This window comes from Sciurus carolinensis, chromosome 15 (assembly GCF_902686445.1).
Source record: "Sciurus carolinensis chromosome 15, mSciCar1.2, whole genome shotgun sequence".
In the NCBI taxonomy this organism is placed as follows: Eukaryota; Metazoa; Chordata; class Mammalia; order Rodentia; family Sciuridae; genus Sciurus; species Sciurus carolinensis.
The window spans coordinates 6,478,221-6,501,269 of record NC_062227.1 but is presented as its reverse complement, the minus strand read 5'-3'; the positions used below and the strand labels follow the sequence as shown (position 1 = coordinate 6,501,269).

Genomic DNA, 23,049 nt, shown 5'->3' with positions numbered 1-23,049 from the left:
AGTCCTCCAAGGTTGGTGAGGAGCATCCATGTTCTTAGGAGGTTTCAGCCCCGCTGGGTTCTCCAGTCCTTTCTTAGCATTGACTAGTGACCGGAAGTTCTCCTGCGCTCCATCACCTTCACGGTTTCTACCCTGTGAGTTCTCTGTCCTCAGAGGCATGACATTGACCTGAAAACATCCCTAGATCCGTGACATTTCTAGAGCTGTTCACACGTGTGTGTTCTCTGATGGAGCACAAGGTTTGATGTCTGGCTGAAAGTTTTCCCGTATTAATTATATTCATATGTTTAATTGCTTGTGGGTTTTCTGATACTAATTGACTTCTGGTGGAAATCTTCATCCATCACATACGTTGGGTTTCTTCCTTGTGTGATTTATACAAAGCCTTTCTCATCTGAAAACCCTCTGAACATCTTCCCACATTCATGATATTTGTAGGATTTCTCACTTTTGTGAGTTCTGTTTTCTCAGGTCAGACTTGGCTGTTGAAAGTTTTTTCGTACACATTATACTCTCCTGTGTGATTGTCTCATGAGTTTAGGTTTGAGGGTTAAACCATGACAAAAGCTTTTCTACATTAGTTATATTCACATTCCTCCTTTCTGCATGATGTACTGTGAAAAAACATGTATGTGCGTGTTTAAGTTCCTAGGGTTTACTCCCTCTGTGAATTGTGTGGTGTTTTGAGGCTTTTCCACATTCACTCATTCGTAAGGTTTCTTACCTGTTGATGTCTTTGATCACTGTAAGGTGTGATTTGTACCTGGATGTTCTCCTGGCTCATTACGGCCATAGGCTTCTCCCCTGTATGCATGCACTGATGACTTCTCAGAACTGACTTCCAGAAAAATATTTTCCCGCATTCAGCACATTCCTACGGTTTTGCTTCTGCGTAACTTCTCTGATGTCCTCAGAGTGTGACATGGAGGTGACCCTCTCCCACATTCAGTGCATGCAAAGGGTTTCTCCCCTGTGTGAGTATCTCTCCGATAAGATTTTCCATAATCAATTCATTCAGAAGTTTTCCCATGTATGTTTTTGGATGTCCTGTGAGGGATAATTTCTGGGGGAATGTTGCCCACATTGGTCACATCCACAGGTTTCCTCACTGCTGTGAGTTCTTTGACGTGCAGTGAGGGATGACCTCCTGGAAGGGGATTTTTGACATCCATTGCAATCAGACTTTTGCCCTTTTGTGAGCTCGCTGCTGCACACAGAAGGCTGGCTGAGAACTAAAGGTGTCCTTACCATGTTGTCCTCACAGCTGCCTCTCCTGGGTGAGGGCTCTGGTACATTGTGAGCACTGAATTTCAAGTGAAGTCTCCCCACACAGAGGAGGTTGCTCTGCTGTGTGGAAGTTCCTTGATCCTCCTCAGCGTGCCTCTGGCAGCCTTCTAATGAGAAGCATTTCCACCTTCATTATACTCAAACAACTGTCCCAAAGTCAGTGGTCATGTTGAATAAGTTCCTTCATAGAATGAAAAGAGGTATCATATGATTTCCCTCCAGTACTGGTTCTTTCATTTCTAATATTGAAATGTGACATATTATACTCATCAGCCCTCTTTTTTGAATAATTATGTGGGGCCAACATGTAGAGTACCAGGTGTGTAGGCCCTACCATGTTTTATTTAGCATTATGTTTCTTGAAGAAAAAACATCTGTACCTAAGTTACCTGGTTTTCCTGAAACTTTCTCATGCTTTGTAGTCAGCGTTTTGCTGTTGATGAATGAAAGTTGACGGATAATTCATCTTGGTTTTCTTGGCTCTTCCGTAAGAGATCAGATTGGCAGACTTCTAAAAATGAGAAAGTTAAAAATTCCTCGTGAAATACATTTTGTACTATACTTTATTGTAATATAAATTTGACACTGGCTTCTCAGTGAGTTAACAATAGAGCAAGTACATGTTAACTGTTCACTTTTTCCACATACCTCGATGTGTTGGAAAAAGAACATGGAAATGAACAGCATAGATAGTTGGCATTTTAAACAGATTTTTCAAAATTGGGTAAAGAAGTGAATATAAAAGGGAAAAAAAAAACAACAATGAGCTGGGAATAGGAGTTGAAAGAGAGTGGGAACCTAGGAAGAGGAAAATCTTAGAATAGGATGAATTCAACAATGACAAAAAATGGGCCAGATTTTGAGGGATACATCAGACGGGGGGCTTATGGGGATTCAGTGCTTAAATTACCAAGTGTAAATCACAATGTTAGATACTCATCCGTCTACATGCTTCCCTCTGGAATTTCCCTTTAAAAATTTTTTTTTGTCATTGTAGATGAACAGCATGCCTTTATTTTGTTTATTTTTATGTGGTGCTGAGGATCGAACCCAGTGCCTCACCTGCACTGCAAAAAAAAAAAAAGTTAGACCTTTTCTGAAAACCTAAGATGATCCTAAGACCATTGCCCCTGAAAGCAACAGACAAAAGAAGAGACTGCTCATTGGGAAACCAAGTTTTACTTACACTAACTATGTATACGAGGTGTTCAAGCTGTTATTCCAGTTTACAAGCCCACAGTATTTTCTTCAATGCGCTAATCTAATTATTTTCCCCTTAATTGGCTTATTTCAAAAAACAATCTTGTACTCACATTCTTTTCTAGTTTACCCTGCATTTCAACTTCAAGACTGTTCAGGATTGAGATATCCTTGAATTCAGGGCTGGGGATATAGCTCTGTTGGTAGAATGCTTGCCTTGCACGCACATAGGCCCTGGGTTCAATCCCCAGCACCACCAAAAAAAAAAAAAAAGATATCCTTGCTACCCCGCCATCTTTTCCCATGCTTCTCTCTCTCCTACTCACTTTCTCTATCCTCCTCGCTTTTCCACTCTCTCTAGCATGCGCCCTTTCTGGTTCCCTTTCTTTTCCTCTCATTTTCTCTCTTATCCTGCAGGGAGACACTTTGTTTGCTTAATAAACTCCCTTATGTGATTTCCCATGTCCGGCGTGGTTTTCATGGGATTCCTTACACTGATAAATCTGAGTGACATATCTGAAATCTTTCTGACTTGATTGCAAGAATTGGGGTTTGAGGAGCAGGTCTCTGCACTGCCTGTTTCTTGGATGGCCCCAGCTCTGTAACATAAGGACTTAATGAGACCTTGTCTGAAAATAAAACTTAAAAAGGGGCTAAGGATGTGGCTCAGTGGTTAAGCAATCCTGGGTTCAGTCCCCGGTACAGAAAAGAAAAAAAGAGAAAGGTAGAGGTCTAATGTTGAAAGGTGCTATTGAAGCCAGAATTAAGGACAGGTAGTTAGTGTAGAAATAGAAAATCGGGTCAATTCGAGAAAATGAAGCCATGAAGCCATCTGCCTTTGGAAGTTGGAGACTGCCCCTGGAAGAATGGAATATCAAAGATCTCCGGAGCCCATTGATTACCAAATTTACCTGCCTTTATCAAGGACTGCAAGCAAGGAGATGCTAATTAATGCCCCCTGGGCCCTTACCCGCCTGAATCACCTTGGCCCTCCCCCTGCCCTTGGCTTCTCACTTATGCAAAACCGGGCCTAGTCACGTAGGCAGGAAGGAGAGAGAGATAAGGGGGGAGAGAACTGGAGAACAAAAGAGACTTTAACCTATAAAAGATGCAGGGTGTGCTCACTTCTTGGGACTTTAGAACATCAGCCATGGCCCCCTTCTCCCTGCCGGGAGAAGTCTGTATTATTCCCTTTAAATAAACCTGCTTAATATGCTTGCCTTGGCGTGCTTCTCTAGTGCTTAATCTTCAACATTAGAAGAAGCAGAACTCGTCACCGGTAAACGGCGGTATCACTATCTCCAGCTCACAATCAAAATTTCTGATAGATGACCCCTGTTCTCCTCACACTTTTAAAATACCCTGCCAGGGCCCCCTGCAAGGTCACTTGGCAACTCAGGGCACCTAGGGGAGATCTTGATCAGAAATTGTATCTTGACTTAAAAGAGATCTGTGCTTAAATATTTCTAAACCCACTGCAGGTTTCTCAAACTAGGACACATGCGCTCAGTCACATAAATCTTCATGTGATTTATCTTCACGTGAATCTTTAAAGCCAGAGGACACAGGATCTGCCTCTCCTGTACTTGGTGGCAGAGTCACATTGGTCACACCAGACTAGCACTTGACCCTAAAGGGCTTCAACTAGACAAATGCTATAGATACAGGATCATATTTTCTGAACCTCAAATCTGGTTTCAAGGAGTAATGAAGGAGTGGGAATGGGGCTCAGTGGCATGCGTGAGGCCCTGGGTTAGATCCCCAGCACAGCAAAAACCAAAAATAAATAAACAAGGGTTAAGGAAGTTATGAATACAAAAGATTTAAGTGTTCTGTGGTCCAGCTGACTTCCAGAGGCAGATGGCTTCATGGCTTCATTTCCTCGATTTGACCCGATCCCCTATTTCTGCACTAACTACCTGTCCTTAATTCTGGCTTCACAGCCCTGGAAATCTTGGACAAAGCATTCAACAATGAGAAACCCCAGTGATAAATCAACTTCCATGTTCAGGGCCAATTGGGTTTCATATAGGCTGCAGAATCCCTGGCTATCAGTGATACCGCCGTTTACCGGTGTCGAGTTCTGCTCCTTCTAATGTTGAAGATTGAACACTAGAGAAGCACGCCAAGGCAGGCATATTAAGCAGGTTTTATTTAAAGGTAATAATATAGACTTCTCCCGGCAGGAAGAAGGGGGCCATGGCTGATGTTCTAAAGTCCCAAGAAGTGAGTGCACCCTACATCTTTTATAGGTTAAAGTCTCTTTTGTTCTCCAGTTCTCTCCCCCCTTATCTCTCTCCTTCCTGCCTACGTGACTAGGCCTGGTTTTGCATTACTGAGAAACCATGGGCAGGGGGAGGGCCAAGGTGATTCAGGCAGGTAAGGGCCCAGGGGGCATTAATTAGCAGCTCCTTGCTTGCAGTCCTTGATAAAGGCAGGTAAATTTGGTAATCAATGGGCTCCGGAGATCCTTAACATTCCATTCTTCCAGGGGCAGTCTCCAACTTCCAAAGGCAGATGGCTTCATGGCTTCATTTCCTCGAATTGACCCGATTTCCTATTTCTACACTAACTACCTGTCCTTAATTCTGGCTTCACCAGCCTGACACAGGAAGTGTGGGATTGTAAGAAACAAAGTTTGATCAGAATACGGTATTTAGCTTTAAATGTAAAACGACTTGGAGTTTAAAAAAGGCTGCTGGAGAGGAGTGCAGAATCAAAATTTACAAGCAGGTAACCCTGGAGTGTAGAAAGTCACAGCCCCTTGACAAACGGGAGGTGAGAAGGAAGGGTACCAACCTGACCAACAGAGAGAAACTGTGTGTGCCAAAAGGCACTCAACCCACCACAATAGAACAAAGGGAGCTGGGGACAACTAAAGGTATATTTCTTCAAAGTAAGAGACAATAAGCGACCTTTGGGAGGACTGTACACCCATAGCAATCAATGAGGAACCGGGGAGAGGGTGTAACCAAAAGCTTGGTCCTTGTCCCAATGCCACTTCAATGAGGACATGGTTTTGAGAAAAAGGAAAAAAAGAGGTTTTATTGCTTTGCTAGCAAAGGAGAAACACAGGGGACTCCTGTCCCTGAGGCTGTGATTCTGCCCATCAGGAGGAACAGGGGAGTTTTAAAGGAGCTCTTCCAAGGCTACATTCCAGGTGTGCCTTAACAGGGTCCCAGGGCACCCTGATGGTGTGTTAGGATTCACTTGTTAATTTGGGAGATATTCACTTCCTAGATCCTCTGGCAGTTAGCTCCTTCCTGCCGAGCACAGATAGCTCTGGATAATCTTGCACCCCGCCCCCAGGTTAGGGAGGGGGAGAGGGAGAGAAAAGAAACCCTGTCCCTTTTAAAATAAGCCTCAGAGCTATATTCAAAAGGTGAAGAGGACCACTGTTACAAGCAGGAGACAACCCTTGTGCTCTGGGGGATAAAAATGCTGGTTGTATCCAGGGTCCCAGGCTACCAGGCACCTGATCTTGCAAGATTGTTAGGAAGTGCTTTTTGCTATGCCTTGGGTCTTTTAGTCCATTCTTTGGATTTGGACGGGAGAGTTTCTCACAGGAATTAATACAAAACAGAGGCTGAGGGTGAGCATGCAGCTCAGGGGTAGGGCTCTTGCTGGTATGCAGGAGGCCTGGTTTCCATCCCAGGACCACAGAAAACAAAAGCCCCATGCTAAGCCATGGAACTCCCTCGCCATGGCCACCCTTGGCCTGGGTGGATGATCTCACCTGAAGAGTCCTGCGGTCTTAGCTACAAACCTTTTGAATATAACACGTGGACTCCTGAGATACAAGAATAGATATGCCTACTGTTTGAAAGCAGAAGGGAATGGTCTAAAGTGACAAAAGTGTTTCCTATTTCACGAGATGTGGCTGACAGTGACTGAGTCAGAGCGCCCCTGGCAGTGACAGGTGAAGTAACGGGACGGCCTGACCCAGGAGCGGGTGCGAGGGTTCACGGTCAACTTCATCCTAAAACGGAAGTTCTTCATCGCATCGTCCGCTAAGAGCCGTCCTGCTGCGTCACACTGCATGTTGACGGCGTCCGCCCCCCAAGAGCCCCTCACTTAGGCGGGGTGGGTCAAAACGGGGCAGTGTACTTGGTAAAAAGCACGACTGTCCTGCAGGGAAAGCCCCTTTCGCTCGCTCGGCAACTGGTTTTCTTGAATAAAACTAACGCGGATCCACACAGTTATGCACTCGGGCCGCCAGCTTCCTACTAGGAGCAGCTCAGTTTGAAACGCGCCGCTGGCGGCGTGCCAACCGGACCAGCCCGCTGGCCCGCCGCTCCCTGCCGCCAGGCACAGCCCTGCAGGGTTCCCGCGCCGCCCACTCCGCTCAGGAGGTGTCTGGCGCCTCGCTCCGCCCCGGACAGGCTCCGCTCCGTGTCGCGCCCCGCCCCTCTCGGTTCCTGCCCCGCCCCGCCCCGCGAGTCACATCCTGCTCAGACACTGCCCCGCCCCCCTCAGGCACTGTCCGGCGCCTCGCTCCGCCCCAGTCAGGTTCCGCCCCGCGCCTCGGCCCGCCCCTCTCGACATTGCCCCGCCCCCCGTATCTTATCTCGCTCAGAAACTGCCCCGCCCCTCTCAGACCCTGCCCGGCGTCTCGCTCCGCCCCATATCGCGCCCCGCCCCTCTGGATCGCGGCCCCGCCCCGCGTGCCTAATCCCGCTCAGACACTGCCCCACCTTCTCAGGCACTATCTTGCGCCCCGCTCCGCCCGGGGCAGGCTCCGCCCCATGTCGCGTCCCGCCCCTCTCGGGCGCTGCCCCGCCTCGCGTGTCTCGTCCTACTTAGACACTGCCCCGCCCCTCTTGGACCCGGTCCCGCGCCTCGCTCCGCCCCACATCGCGCCCCGCCCCTCCGGGTCACGGCCCCGCCCCGCCTGTCTCCTCCTACTTAGACACTGCCTCGCCCCCCGCTTAGGCACTGTCCGGCGACTCGCTCCGCCCCGTCAGTCTGCCCCGTCAGGCTCCGCCCCGCATCTCGCCCCGCCCCGCGTGCCTCCTCCGGCTCAGACGCTGCCCCTCCTCACACGCCCCCCTCGGACCCTGCCCCGCCCCGTGCGTCCTCCCTACGCGGCTTCAGCCGGGAGCACGGCGCTCCGCCGGCCCCGCCCCGCCGGGTCCGCTCTGGGCCCGCCGCCTGGTCCGCTCGCCGGCGCCGGCTGGAGCCGACCCCTGGCCCTCGGACGCTGGTCGTGATGGCCGCGCCAGTTACGCAGCAGGTCAGCGGCGGCGGCGCCCGGTCCCTGAGCCCGGCGCTGACCGGCCCTGAGAGCGGGCAGCCCCTGGCGCCCTCTGTGGCCGAGTTGCCGGTGCTGGACGCCTCGGGGCGGAGGCTGCCCTTCGGCGCGCTGTTCCGGGAGCGCCGCGCCGTGGTGGTCTTCGTGCGGGTGAGCGCGGGCGGCCGGGCGACCCGAGGAGGACCGTCGGCCGGCCGGGAGGGGGGCTTCGCGGCCGCCCGGGCAGGCGGGCCCCGGGGGTCGGGGCCTGAGAGGGCGTCCGGGCCTGGCCTTCCCGTGCCCTCCGCGGCAGCCTCAGGCGCGGGGGCCGCTGCCGCTGGCTTCCCTCACAGGGCGGGAGCCTGACCAGCTGGACCTCCCGCGCGCCTCGGTGGTGCGTGGACACGTCCACGTGCCGCGGGCCGAGCCCCCTCCGGCCCCGAGGAGCTCGCCTCGCTAACTTGCACCGTTGCCGTGTTGGTTTCAGCATTTCCTGTGTTACATCTGCAAAGAATACGTAGAAGATCTGGCCAAGATCCCCAGGAGTTTCTTACAAGTAAGTTTTCCGAGAGCGGGTGGCAGTGCCCTGCTTCCGACGGCTTGTGAGTGGCGCCTGTCGCTCACGATTGCTGTGGGATGCGGCGTGCAGAGCGCAGGGCCTGCAGCGCGGGCTCCCCCAATGCCAAATCGGCATTCTTTCGAGGGAGCAAAGGAGTCGGAGATGTTTTGTCCTAATTCGTTTGTTGCCATCCCCTTGTAAATCGTGCTAATAATTTTCATGTTACCTACTGATGTGCCTGTTCTTAAATGTTGGGTGATAATGCTCAAACACAAGTGCTGGAAATTGATATTTTTGTCCCTTTATTTTGTGTTACACTCCAAATAGTTGTTCATTGTAGGCAAATTCTGATAGATCTTAAAGGTGTCAATTCGTATTTGTTACTAGACTGAAATTTCACCACTTTTTCTTGAGGTATGCATAGGTGTGGCCCTAGGTAAGATTTTTAAGTGAAGGTATTGGATAGGCTTTGTAAAACTAAGGTCTGTTTTAGTAGACCTTATCCACTGGGATGAGAAAAATAAAATTGACTCATTAATAAGACTACTGTGTGTGTTGGGGTGTGTGGGGGTATGTCATGGGTTTTATTTATTTTTGTTTTGTTTTTGCAGTGCTAGGGATTCATCTGCGTTTCCCCCAATCCCTGCCTTTTAAATTTTGAGAGGAGTCTCCTCAAGTTTCCAGGCTGTCTTCAAAATTGCAGTCCTCCTGCTTCAGCCACCTAAGTAGCTGGGATTATAGGCTTGTGTCACCATGCCTGAGGAGTAGGTCATTTTGAAAATGTTTTTAAAATATTTTTTTAGGGCTGGGATGTAACTCAGTGGTAAAGCGTCTGCTTTGCATTTGCAAAGCCCTGGGTTCAACCCCCAGTTCCAAAACAACAACAACAAAAAAAGACAAAAAATATATATATTTATTTTTTAGTTGTAGATAGACACGATACCTTTATTTTATTTATTTTTATGTGGTGCTGAGGATCAAACCCAGTGCCTCACACATCCTAGGCAGGCGTTCTACCACTGAGCCACAACCCCAGCCCTGAAAGGTTTTTCGATTGTTCCTCTGCCTGCCCTTTTAGTCTCCGTGTGTGTGTGTGTGTGTGTGTGTGGTTTTTTTTCCCCCAAGTGCTGGGCATCAAACCCATGCTAGGCGAGTACTCTCCCACTGAGCACGTTCCCAACCCATCTTTTTTTTTTTTTTTTTTCCATTTTTTTTTTTTTTTTTTTATTATTGTAAACAAATGGGATACATGTTGTTTCTCTGTTTGTACATGGAGTCAAGGCATACCATTTGTGTAATCATAAATTTACATAGGGTAATGTTGTTTGATTCATTCTGTTATTTTTTCCCCTTCCCCCCACCCCTCCCACCCCTCTTTTCCCTCTATACAGTCCTTCCTTCCTCCATTCTTGCCCCCCTCCCTAACCCTAACTCTAACCCTAACACTAACCCCTCCCACCCCCCATTATGTGTCATCATACACTTATTAGCGATATCATTCGTCCATTGGTTTTTTGAGATTGGTTTATCTCACTTAGCATGATATTCTCCAGTTTCATCCATTTGCCTCCAAATGTCATAATTTTATCATTCTTTATGGCTGAGTAATATTCCATTGTATATATATACCACATTTTCTTTATCCATTCATCAATTGAAGGACATCTAGGTTGGTTCCACAATCTGGCTATTGTGAACTGAGCAGCTATGAACATTGATGTGGCTGTATCTCCTGTAGTATGCTGATTGTAAGTCCTTTGGGTATAGGCCAAGGAGTGGGATAGCTGGGTCAAGTGGTGGTTCCATTCCAAGTTTTCTAAGGAATCTCCACACTGCTTTCCAGAGTGGCTGCACTAATTTGCAGCCCCACCAGCAATGTAAGAGTGTACCGTTCCCCAACCCATCTTTGTCCATTTTTTTAAAAATAGTTTTTTAGTTGTCAATGGACCTTTATTTTTAATTTATTTATATGTGGTGCTGAGGATTGAACCCAGGGCCTCACACGTGCTAGGCAAGCATTCAGCCACTGAGCCACAATCCCAGTCCAACCTTTGTTCTTTTTTTTTTTTTTGGGTGCTGGGAATCGAACCCAGGGCCTTGTGCTTACAAGGCAAGCACTCTACCGACTGAGCTAAATCCCCAGCCCCTCTTTGTCCATTTTTTAATGGGATAATTTGTTTTCTTGCTGTTTAGTTGTTTGAGCTCCTTATATTTTTTGGATTTTAGTCCCCTATCAGATGCAAAGTTTATCATTTCTCCCAAGATGCAGGCTTTCTCTTCACTCTTTAATTATTTCCTTTGCTGTGCAGAAGCTTTATGATATAACCTTATATGCGTTGCTTTTGTTGCTTGTGTTTTAGGGTCATATCCAAGAAATCATTGCCCAAGCCAATGTCATGAGCTTTCCCTGTGTTTTCTTCTAGTAGTTTTATAATTTTAGTCTTTCATTTAAGTCTTGGAATTTTACTTAGCAAAAGAATAATCTGAGTTAATCAGATATTTTAGAATAAGTTTCTTTACTTTGCATACAATCTTGCTGTTCCATTCTTCTAGAAACCTATAGGTGGCATTAGAATGAAACAAAAGAGTTCGATTAGGGGAAGATGTATGAAACATAATTTCTGTTAATATGCACATATTTTTTTCTCCTAAAGGAAGCGAATGTTACCCTTATAGTGATTGGACAGTCATCCTACCATCATATTGAGGTAAATATCTACCAAATTGGGGAACTCAGAAGTAAATCTATTTTAGATGTAAGTGCTATGCATCTGGACCTGGGATTACATCTGTAATCTAGCTATTCAGGATGCTGACGCAGGAGGATGGGCAACATAGCAATTAAATTTAAAAAGCCTGCCTAGTGGCACACACCTATAATCTCAGCAGCTTGGGAGATTGAGGCAGGAAGATCACAAATTCATATCCTCAACAATTTAGTGAGGCCTGGAGCAACTCAGGCAAAACCCTGTCGCTAAATAAAATATTAAAAAGGATTGGGGGGCTGGGGTTGTGGCTTAGTGATAGAGCACTTAGCTGGCATGTGTGAGGCCCTAGGTTCGATCCTCAGCACCACAAAGGAGGAAGGAAAGGAAAGGAAGGAAGGAGAGTCCTTGACAACTAAAAAATTAAAATAAATAAATGTGTATAATTAGAAAAGAAAAAAACAGATTGGGGATATGAATCAGTGGTTAAGTACCCCTGGTTCAATCCCCAGTACCAAAAAAAATAAGTTGTAAAAATTATTTGAACCAGTGAGTGTAGGCTAAATTGACTAAAGTTAGATTATCGTTATTTTTTTCTCTTTTGTTCTTATAAAAATTCCAACTATTCTCTCTTCAGCCTTTCTGTAACTGACTGGGTATTCCATGAAATCTATGTTGATCCTGAGAGAGAAATTTATAAAAGACTGGAATGAAAAGAGGTGAAGAAATTGCCTCCTCAGGTAAGACAGTGAGTCTCAAATAAGGCGGTGGCATATTTTTACAATTGTGTATGTATCCATAGGGAAGCAATGGTAGGTTCCAGGCTGCTTTATGTGATTCTGGTAAGTGGTTCAGATATACCACAGTCTGAAAGACTTGGTTTCTGAATGTAATGATATGTTAGCTTTCTGTTGCTGTGACAAAATTCCTGAGCTACTTAGCTTACAGGAGGAAAGATCTGTGTTGGCCCATGGTTTCAGAGGTTTTAGTCCATGGTTGTCGGCTTCCTTGCTTTTGGGCCTGTGGTAAGATAGCACAAGGACATCATGGCGGGGAGCGTGCAGTGGAGGAAACCTCTTCCTCTCATACAGCCAGGACGCAAAAAGAGAGGAAATGGCCAGGTTCCCGATATCCTTTCAAGGGCACCCCCCCCAACGATCTAACTTCCTTCCGTTAGAACCCACTCCTACTTTCCACAACCTGCCAACACTGCAGGCTGGCTCTCAAGCCTTCAGCACGTGGACCTCTAGGGGGCACTTACAGACCCTAGCAAATGACATGGAAGACTGTTGGCAAAGTACTTTGAAAGAAAAAAGGAAGTTGCAGAACAGTATTTTCAATATGATTGCATTTTTTGTGGAAACAAAAATTTTCACAAAGCTCTGTAGTATGAAAGTGTGCATGTGTATGTGTGTGTGAGGAAAATGGTTTTTAAGAGAGATTACACCCTTTTGCCCCAAGAATGGAAGTGAGAAAATTGACTTTTGTAATTTTTGCAAGTGTATTTTACTTTTGAAATGAAAAGAAAAATAGTATGAAGTACACATATTTTCATATCTGAGCACCATGCTTGGGACACTCCATGTCATTTAAGTGAAGAGAAACCTGCTTATCCTTTGAAACGCATCACAGAGAGGGTTATAGTTCTCCAGGTGGAGGAACTGCTTCCTCCTTGGGCTGTGACAGCCCCTGTACTCCACGGTGACTCCATGGTGTGCTCTTTCTGCACCAGAGATGGCCAGGGGGCACTGGATAGCTGGTTGAAGAGTGACACGTCTTTGTGTCATGGTTCCACATCCCACTGTGACCACAATTCTTGTGACTAATGGAGCCTGGTAACTTCAGTCAAGCTGAGTGTGTGTGTTTGGGGGTAGGAAGAACTTGGTTTCTGAAATGCAGAATAAGGGAACTCGAGCTCAGGTTGTTTGTTCTCATGTATCTTCCCCTCTAGCAGTGCAGATCTGGAGTATTGCAGTTTCCTCCATAGGCTTATAGTGACCCTATAGGTTTTCAAAATCTTTTCTTTAAGGGGGAGATTAATATTAGCAGTGCCCAGTACAGACAATATGCAACCCTAAGCCAAAGAGCCCCTATGAAGACGTTAACAATATTATCATAATAAACAGAATGAGTTCAATTATTATGTACAGTATAACAAATAGATTTGCAAGGAGGGTCTGCAGTTTCTAATGGAGGACAAAGAGGATGGGGAGAGGTGTAGGATGTAGCTGTTAATGGGATAAGAAAAGAGTATGTAGAAGTTCTAGATCGTAGAAAGAGGGAAAGTGTAATCAAAAGAGGCTGGTTGTTAGTATGAGAAAAGGGAGAAAGAGACTCTGAGGAAACAGGTAAACAAAAGGAAAATAGCGAGGAAAGTAAAGAAATAAAAAAAATTTTCAAAAAAGGGGGAAAAAAACAAAAGAAAAAAAGAAAAAAAAAATCTCCACTATAACAGTCATATAGTATTCACACCTCCCAGTCTTCAGTAGCCTGCTGTATGAGAGGTACCTGACAATGAGCTTCCAGTCTCCTGCAGGTGTCTCAGGATGAGATTTGCCCCACCTAAAGATGGGTGCTACTGCTTCCAGGATAATCCAAGATGGCTGCTCTGGCTTCCAAATGTGTTGGCAAATGGGGAGCTGCAGCTGGGAATGGGTGTGGTCAGCTGGAGGTCCTGGAGGCATGTGGGGTTAGCCTGGTTGAGGGATCCTGGAGGTGGGGAGTGGTCAGTCAGGCTGAGGGCTTCTGGAGATGGGGCTCCATCAGTCCAGGCAGGGGTCCTACAGGTCCTGGCTGTTTTCCCTCAAAATGGTGACAACCATGTGTAACCAACCTGCAGGTACTGTGACAGTGAACTTCCAGGCAACAGTAGGCAGCTGACAATCCACTGGTGGTCTGCTGGCTGCTGGCAGAGGATCGGCAGGTGAACCTGGGGCGTGTGGGTGATGGGTAGGTGAAAGGCAGGCACTCAGGTTGTTCGTTCTCAACAAATACTATTTTGAGCTCTTTTCTCTGACAACCAGCTGTGGTGATGCTCCCTGGGGAACAGCGATGACAGCCGGGCCCTGCCTTGCAGAGATTGCAGTATAGTGTCAGGGCTCCTGGTGGAGGACAGTGCTCTAGGGGCCCACGTGGGGATCAGGAGGTGGACAGGGTCTGGATAGGGAGAAGTCTCCGCAGCTTCTAAAGGAGCTGGCTGGTGGAGTGAGCGGGGGAGAGCGCTGTGCACACGGAAGCATGTGCAGACCCATAGAGGCGTGACTCATCTGGAAGAGTGCAGGTCCCTGCCTCCAGTTGGGGAATTAGCGTGAGCCAAGAGGTGGGTCAGGCTGATTCATGTTGAGTGTGGAGTGACGTTCCAAGGATTGTGGATCTATTCTGAAAGCACTGGGGGAGTCGTGCAAGGGTTTGAAACAGCAAAGTGAGACAGTCACACTGTGGAGGAGGAATTGGAACCAGCCAAACCAGAGCCAGTGATGTCAGTGACAAGGGTCTAGTCATCAACTAGGAGGAAATGGGAGGCCTCCAGAGGAGATGGAGAGGAGTGATGGACCTGGGAGCATTTATGAGGTCGAAGTGCCCTGATTCCTTTGTGGTGTTTTAATTTATTTTTTTACTTTTAATTTTATTTATTTATTTTTTGATACCAAAGATTGAACCCAGGGGCTCTTAACCACTGAGCCACATTCCCCAGCCCTTTTTATATTTTATTAGAGACAAGGTCTCACTGAGTTACTTAGGACTCACTAATTACTGAGGCTGGCTTTGAACTTGCAAGCCTCCTGCCTCAGCCTCCCAAGCCATCGTTTTTATTTTATTTCTGTTCGTGGTACTGGGGATTGAGCCCGAGGGGCACACTACCACTGAACTACATCCCTAGCCCTTTTTTGTATTTTATTCTGAGACAGGGTCTCCTTAAGTGCCCAGGTTGGCCTTGAATTTTTGATCCTTCTGCCTCAATCCCCGCCAAAGCTGGAATTACAGGTTTGCACCACCATACCCAGCTAACTGGTGAGTTTAAAGAAAGCAGCCTAAGCTAGGCACACACCTGTAATCCCAATTGCTGGCCAGTCTCAGCAACCTAGGGAGATCCTGTCTCAAAATAAAAAATTATAAAGGGCTGGGTATGTAGCTAACTCAGTGGTAGAGAATTCCTAGGATCAATCCTCAGTACTGCAAAAAAAGAGAGAGAGAGAGAGGGGGGAAGAGGACAGAAATAAGTAAGGAAGAAACATAACCTTTGTTAAAACTGATAATGAGTTAACATAAACTTGAATGCTTGATTGATCTTCCTCCCTCTGCCTTTGTCTCCCTCCCTCTGTCCTTACCCCCTGCTTCCCCAAGCAGCATAGAAATTGCAGCAGCAGAGATTGTGAACCTTTCTTTCTGGCACACTATTTTCGTGTGCTATAACGGAGTCACAGCAATGTGTAAGGTCTGTTATTATTTAGCACTTTAGATATAACTGTGAGTTTCACTTTAGTAACACCTCATTCATTGCCACAATAAAGGTATGGAATTGCAAAGAAAACAGGTGAATTCTAACCAAATATATTCTTCTAATTATAAGAGGGTATATTCAAATGTTTTAATCTGCTTTAACTTAAATACACATTATATAATATGTATGATGTTTATACATAAAATATATAACCATTATATTATAGGTTATATGAAATTATATAATATGCATTTGGGGGTGCGGGGATCAAATCTAGGGGTGCCCTACCACTGATCTACATCCCAGCTTTTTTTTTTTTTGGAAACGGGGTCTTCCTCAGTTATGGTCTTGAAAACTTGGCAATTCTGCCTTAGCCTCCAGAGTTGCTGGGATTACATGCATGCACCGCTTTCCTGGAATGTTTGCTCTATGTGTTAAGAGTTCTGTCTCGCCAAACAGAAAATATTAGATTTTCATAAAATACTTTTTAAAAAAATTCATCTTATATAAAGTATAAGGATAAATATCAGAATTGTTATTAGAATAGTCTTATTGAAAATTAAGACACTTAAAATGTATCATACAATTATAACTTAAAATTAACAGTACCCATTATATAAAGACAAAGATAAGAAAATAAGGCCATTAAATGCAAGGGAGTAATTGTTTTGTACAAGTCTGAAAAAAAAAGAGTTTCACACATAAGAACTAAATTCCAACTAGCAAAATAAGTTGTGCTTGATGGCAAAGGTGGTTCAGTTCTAGGCTTTGGTATCTCCCTTAATTGCTTTTCTGAAATTTCTGAAATATTAATTGATCCCTTCTGTAGACAGGAGATCATCTGGATTTCTGAACACTTATTTTAGATGTAGAATCCATAAAGCAAATGCAGTCTTTTACTCATGTCTCTGAGTCAGTGCCCTGTGCTTGTTTCCTGGTAAGATGAATGTCACAACCATAGTGTAAACATGAAAGAAAAAAAGAGCTGGGAGAAGAGGGGAAATGGTAAATATCTGGAACTAGTAGGCAGCCAGGTGGTCAAGCACTCATAATCAGCATGATGTTGCTCTATGTGTATTTTGGTTTTCATCCACAGTTCCTGGCTCATATCTGCCTCAAGGCAGGTCATAGGAACCAAAAATTTACCCTGATCTTTCCAGCCCTGCTGTCTTGGAGCTGGCCAAAGAAGTTCTTTTTCTACCTGACCCGTTAGAAGATCATGAACCCCATTTCGGAAGGGGTCCTGCCTGGTACCCGTAGGAAGGGGTACCTGCACATAGGTCAGGAAGAATCTGGACAGGCTGTGCTGGGCTTTCCCACTCGCCTGTCAGCACAGGATCCTAGTCACATTTCTACAGGGTTGTCCATGCTTCAGGCATGTCTGTACAGTAAAGTCCCCATAAAAACTACAATGACAGGCTCAGGAGAGCTTCAGATAGCCACACACATGCAGGTTACTAGAAGGTAGGGTGTGCCCAGAGAGATCAAGGAGGCCCTGTGCCCTTCCCCCACTACCTGTCCTGAGTATCTCTTCACCTGTGTCCTCTGTAACATTCTGTATGACAAACTGGTAAGCGTAAGGAAGCGTCCTGGCGTCTTGTAAGCCACCCAAGTTCACTGATGGAACCTGAGCAGGGCCCAAAGGAACCTTAGTTTGTAGCCAGGCAGTCACAAGCTCAGGGCAAATGGTCTGGGCCCGACTTGGGAACTGCACCCTCAACCCGTGGGACCTGTCTTCCCCGGACAGTGCAGTACCTCGTCGCATTGCGGGACTCCCGCTAGTGTTGCTGCAGGATGGCTCCCCTGGTGTGGGGAGGAGCTCCCACCAGTTGCTGTCACAGTGAACTGTGTTGTGAGAGCAGAGAGAAGCCGAGTTCAAGTCTGAGTTTGTTTTTTCTACTCGTCATCAAGTAAAAGCTAAAGGCAAGACATAAAGGAGTTACCAGAAAAGTCAGTGATAGGAGTCGTAAGAGACCGAGTCTCTGCTCAGAGTGGACATGGACATCAGTCCACGTGGGAAGAGTAGACTGCCCGACGGGCAAGGAAAAGTGGGGGGCAGCTGCCACTAGAGCAGACCAGCTCTGGTGGGGACATAGCAGAGGGTGTCCTTGTTTGAACTTTGAAGAAGGGCGTTCCTGTTCCAGGCCTTCCTCGGAGCAGCTCCTGGGGCCAGCCCTTCCTGGTCCTCCTTTCTCCTGGGCTCCTGCTCTCTTGATTCCACCCAAGCCTGGCACCAGTACAGACTGAACGTGGAAGCCGCTCACGGGCTTCTCAGGAGCTCTGCTGGCAGCAAGCTTTGCACTCACTGGTTAGAGCAGAGTCACACACCATACCCACCCCGCTGCAAGGAAGACTGGAAGAGGTAGGTTAGCTAGGGCCCAGGAAGAGGAAATGGACTTTTGACGGACAGTTAGTCGTCCTATGCCACGGTGTGGCCAGACAGGACCGAGGCTGCCCTTAGCAGGTGAGAGCCTGCACAGTCTGAATGGGAGTCGAGGTGGATGCACTACCAGCTTGAGAGCTCTGCGGCTGACTTTTTCTTTCTTTTTTTGCCATGCTGGGGATCAGACCACTAGTCTATTGCTCCACCACTGAGCTGTGTTCCACCCCTGCGGCTGACATTTTTCTATGGCAGAAAATGATATGGGTCTATCATCACTTCTTCTTTTAGAGCAGTTCTCACTTAGGACATTACCCCGCTGCCAAGGGGGCATTTGGCATTTTCCAGAGACACTGCTGGTTGTTCAGCTTGGCAAACAGTGCTAGTCGCGTGTGCTGAGTGTAGAAAGGCAGGATGCTGCTGAGCACCTGACAGCACACAGGACAAAGGACCTCTGGGTCAGAATGTCAATACTGAAACCGTTCTTTGAAGAAAAGGAAAAATGACAAGTAAAAAATAAAGTGACATGTGACACAAGAAAGCAGATGTCTTGTGGAAGTACCAAGGTCATCTCCTTAATATTTCACGGAGTGTATAATCACCACGTCTAAAGACAGTCTTCACATTCCAGGACAGAGCCCCCACATAAAGTCCAGTCTGCTCTCAGGAAGCCTTCGGAGCCTGTGGCGGGCAGTGACTGGCCCTCTTTTTGACTTCCAAGGAGACCCAGCCCAGCAAGGTGGAACCCTCATCGTAGGTCCAGGTAAGCATGAATGCCCAGGTCCAGCCATGTACTTCCTGTGCCTCTTACAAGTTCCAAGGCCACCTGTTTTCTCTGTAAAACAGGCAGCATATAAAAGGAGGCACCTTGACCTCACAGCCAGGATGCTGTACTCTCATGGGGCATATTTGGTTTGCAGAGGTTTCTGTGTCTTTGATGTCTGAGTGTTTGATGAGCACACCCATCATTCCATAGCCCAGGGACTGCAGGGCTTGGGACAGGGACATCAGCCGTGAGATGCTGATTGTTCCTGGCAGTTACATGCTTTAACAAGCTCAGTGGAAGCCAGGGGTGTAACTGTGAGAGAGCACATGATTAGCATGCAGGAGGCTCTGGGTTCAGTACCCACCACAAAAGAAAGAAATAGCTCAGTGGAGGTGAACATTTCAGAGTAGGAGGAAGCCCTTCACACTTTCTGTCAGTGAAAAACTGTCTAGTAACATATAGCTAACGAAACTGCAGGACTTGTGCAGTGTCCAAAGCAAGTCTGTGCCAGGGCAGCTCATGCACTAAGAACTACCACAAGCCAGTTGTGGTGGTGCACGCCCGTAACCCCAGCAGCTTTGAAGGCTGAAGGAGGAAGTTGCCTCAGCAACTTAGGAAGGCCCTAAGCACTGTAGTGAGACCCTGTCTCAAAATAAATAGAGCTGGGGATGTGGCTCAGTGGTTTAGCACCTCTGGGTTCAATCCCTGGTATCATTTACAAATAAATGAACAAATTATCATAATCCACATGCTTTAATGACTTTATGGCCCCTCGGTAGGGCCATCTGAGATTTCTTTGGCTCCACTGTGCTCAGTGTTGACAGTCAAATCTCTCTGGTGTTCAGTCATTGCAGTGAGGGACAAGCACATACATGGCAGTGTCAAGAAGCTCAGTCTGGGCTGGGTGTGGTAGTGCACTCCTGTAGTCCCAGCAATTCAAGGAGGCCCTAAGCAGCATAGCAAGGCCCTGTCTCAAGATAAAACATAAAAAGGGCTGGGAATGTGGCTCAGTGGTTAAGCACCCCTGGGTTCAATCCCTAGTACCTCAATCATTATATCGAAAACCTGTTGCTCTGGGTTCTTCTTCCTCTTTGAAACTGTTCGTGTTAGTGACTGTAGCTTCAGGGAGTTAGAAAATCAACTTTTACTTTATAATTCAAGATTTTTAACAGGAAAGCATTGAAGGAGATTTTGACTGCATATTACTCTCTGGCTTTTGCAGCTGGAACACTGACTGCCATCTTCCCATTCCACTTAGATTATTTTATAAAGAAGCCCTTGGGGCTGGGGGTTGTAGCTCAGTGATGGAGGGTATGCTTCCTGGGTTTAGTCCCTAGCACCAAAATATAAACAGATAAGCCCTGTTTCATGCATGTGAGTTCTGTAAATTTGCCCAGAATGCCATGAAACTGTTTTGTTGTTGTTGTTGGTTTTGTTTGATGTTTTGTCAGTGCGGAGGCGGAACCCAGGGCCTCCCACATGCGAGGCAAGCCCTCTACCACTGAGTATCCCCAGCCCAGAGCTGTATTTTTGAATGACTGGGTTCCATCTGCCGACCTAGAAGGGGTTATTTTTTGAGTTCCTCAAGTCCATGTCTCTGAATCGAGTGGATCCACCCTCAGTAGTGTAAGAATGAAGAACCCATGGAGTTTGTCTTTTGTGTGCCAAGATTGGGACATACTTAACAAGGAGAACTTTTTTTGGGGGGGGGGGGGGCGGTGCTGGGGATCAAACCCAGGACCTTGTGCTTGCCTTGCAAGCACTCTACCAACTGAGCTATCTCCCCAAGCCCATAAGGAAAAAATTATATTGCCCACTGGAAAAAAAATAAAGCTCTTGTAAGTAGAAGAGCTAGACGTATTACGTGCACACATTGGTGTCATGGATGATCTGGTACTTCATTTTGCCTTGTTTGATAATGAACAATTTGTGAGATTAAACCTAAGAACTACAGATGAGTGTGTGCTACAGAAAACCTTGCCATTAATCTGATGTTTTAAGTTAAAATTTCAGTTTTGAGTCCAAGAATCAAAGTGAACAATACCTAGACTATAGCTCACGACTATTTGAGCAGATAGGATTGTGGATGTAAGTGTATTGCAATGGAAGGTCTTATTTTTTTTAACTGGGGATTGAACTCAGGAGCACTTTACCAACTGAACCTCATCCCCAGCCCTTTTTTTTAAACTTACTTATTTTTAATTTTTTTTTAGTTGGAGATGAACAAAATAATACCTTTATTTGTTTTTATGTGGTGTTGAGGATCGAAGCCAGTGCCTCACACATGCTAGGCAAGCGCTCTACCATTGAGAGCTACAACCACCGCCTCTATTTTTCATTTTGAAACAGGGTCTCGCTAAGTTACTTATGGCCTCCCTAAATCGCTAAGGCTGGCTTTCAACTTGTGATCCTCTGCCTCAGCCTCCTGAGCTGCTGGGATTACAGGCATGCACCACCATACCCATCTTACAATGAATGTTTTTTTTTTTTTTTTTACAATGAATGGTCTTAAAGGCTTATTTTTGAATGTCTTTCGGGCTATGTTTATAAAACAGATCACCTGTTAAATCAGTATTTGGGTATGAATTTTTAGAAGTAAGTGTCTTGTTCCATTATGGCATATGTTTAAGAAACAGATGTGATTTTCCAGCTTGATATCTATGTTAGTTCAGTATTCTGTGTGTCTGACAGGACATTTTATTTAATTATATTCAATAAAACCTAACAGGTTATAATTTAAGAATCTTTCTCCTTCGATCTCATAAAACCACTCTTATTTAACCATAATTCTTGTCCTGCTTTATTACCATAATTAAAAATTATTATGGCATTGTACGGAGAATATAATGTACTCCAGGTAATTAATTTTTCCCTTTGGCCTAATTAAAAGTCGAAGAGCTTTCTTGATTCTAATAAGAAATAAATCAAGTGAACAACACTTAACCTGCAGACCTCAGCCTTTTGTTCTTATTCTCTTCTAGGTAACAACATCCATTTTATGCACCGTGATAGGAATAGGTTGGATCACAAACCCATAAACTCTGTCTTACAGCTTGTAGGAGTTCCGCAGGTGAACTTCACAAGCAGACCTTCAGTTATCCATGTGTGACTTGCCAGTGGTCCTGGGAACGTGCCTGCAGGGCCAGGGCGCAGCACCCTTGTGCTGTGTCTGCCGCTGGCCCCTCCCAGCCCCTGAGGGGTGATGAGAGCTGGTTCCTTCCAGTTGGATCCATGCTGAGGCTTCAGTTGTCAAAAATGTGATTTATATTTTAAATTTTGTAGCTTTTTGCAAAATAACACAAGGTAAATCTACCTTGGGCTACAAACAGTAGCTCAGTGGTAGTGCGCCTGCCTAGCAAGTACAAGCCCTGGGTTTACCCAGAACTGCAAAAATAACAATAAAAAAACACATACATACAACATACTTCTAAATATATAAGATAAAACTTTAAAAGTCATAAAATTAAATAACATGGTACAGTCATTCAATAAAAGATGGTTTCAGCAATTAAATTATATAAAGGGATGGAAGATAATTCAAGACCATTTTATTCAGTGATAAAAGCAGGGTATCAAATTCCATAAGCAGTGTAACCACTTTTTTTTATATGTATGTGTTTATATTTTGTATGCTTAGGAAAAAAACAGAAAGTAAACACACCAGAATATTGCCAGTACTGTAAGATGACAGCTGTTTTTGTTTTCCTTTCCAAACTTCTCTTTATTTTCTACGTATTCTCTAAAGAGCATGACTGACTTTTTTTTTTTTTCTTTTTCTTTTGACTAGGCAAAGATCTTTTTTTTCCTGTGGTGCTGGGGATTGAACCCAGGGCCTTGTGCTTACAAGGCAAGCACTCTACCAACTGAGCTATATCCCCAGCCCGCTAGGCAAAGATCTTTAAACGTTATAGGACAAATGCCTGTCACATCACACCTCCTCATAGGTGCAGATTACCAGCCTGAGGCCCGCTAGTACCCATGCTGTTGTTCCCCTGACGAAGTGCAGACCAAGCCTCTGACACAGCCGCACGGGCTGCCTGTTGCACTCCCTGTTTCTGGTAGGGAGATGCAAGTGAAGGAGAAAAATATTTTAGGGTCTTTGGGGTCTTTGTTTTTCTGTTTTAATGTGCAACTGGGTACCAAGCCCAGAGCCTCGCACATACAAGGCAAGTGCTCTGCCACTGAGCTGTGTACCCCCAGCCTATTTAAGATATTTAAATCATGCCTTTAAAATATGGTCAGGGCTGGTGAGATAGCTCAGTGGTAGCATGCCTTGCAGGCATGAGGCTCTGGGTTCAACCCCCAGCACTACACTGAAATGCCTATGTACATATATATATGTGTATGTATATATACATACACACGCACATATGTATATTGTATGTATATACATGTGTTTTATATATGTATATATATATAATCAGTATACTTTTTGAAATTTTAAGAATGAATTTTTGAAACTTGATAACAAATCTACTCCA

The 23,049-nt window shown here is 45.7% G+C and overlaps 1 protein-coding gene across 1 annotated transcript; it reads left to right on the top strand.

Moving 5' to 3' along the window:
- The first annotated feature begins 7,525 nt into the window (after nt 1-7,525).
- On the top strand, nt 7,526-22,165 carry Prxl2c (peroxiredoxin like 2C). Its single transcript, XM_053743305.1, is given in 8 exon segments — nt 7,526-7,888; nt 8,205-8,273; nt 10,931-10,984; nt 11,619-11,641; nt 11,643-11,683; nt 11,686-11,721; nt 18,434-18,565; nt 21,550-22,165. Coding segments are annotated over 8 exon segments (675 nt in total). The 5' UTR covers nt 7,526-7,696; the 3' UTR covers nt 21,678-22,165.
- Nucleotides 22,166-23,049: the final 884 nt, after the last annotated feature.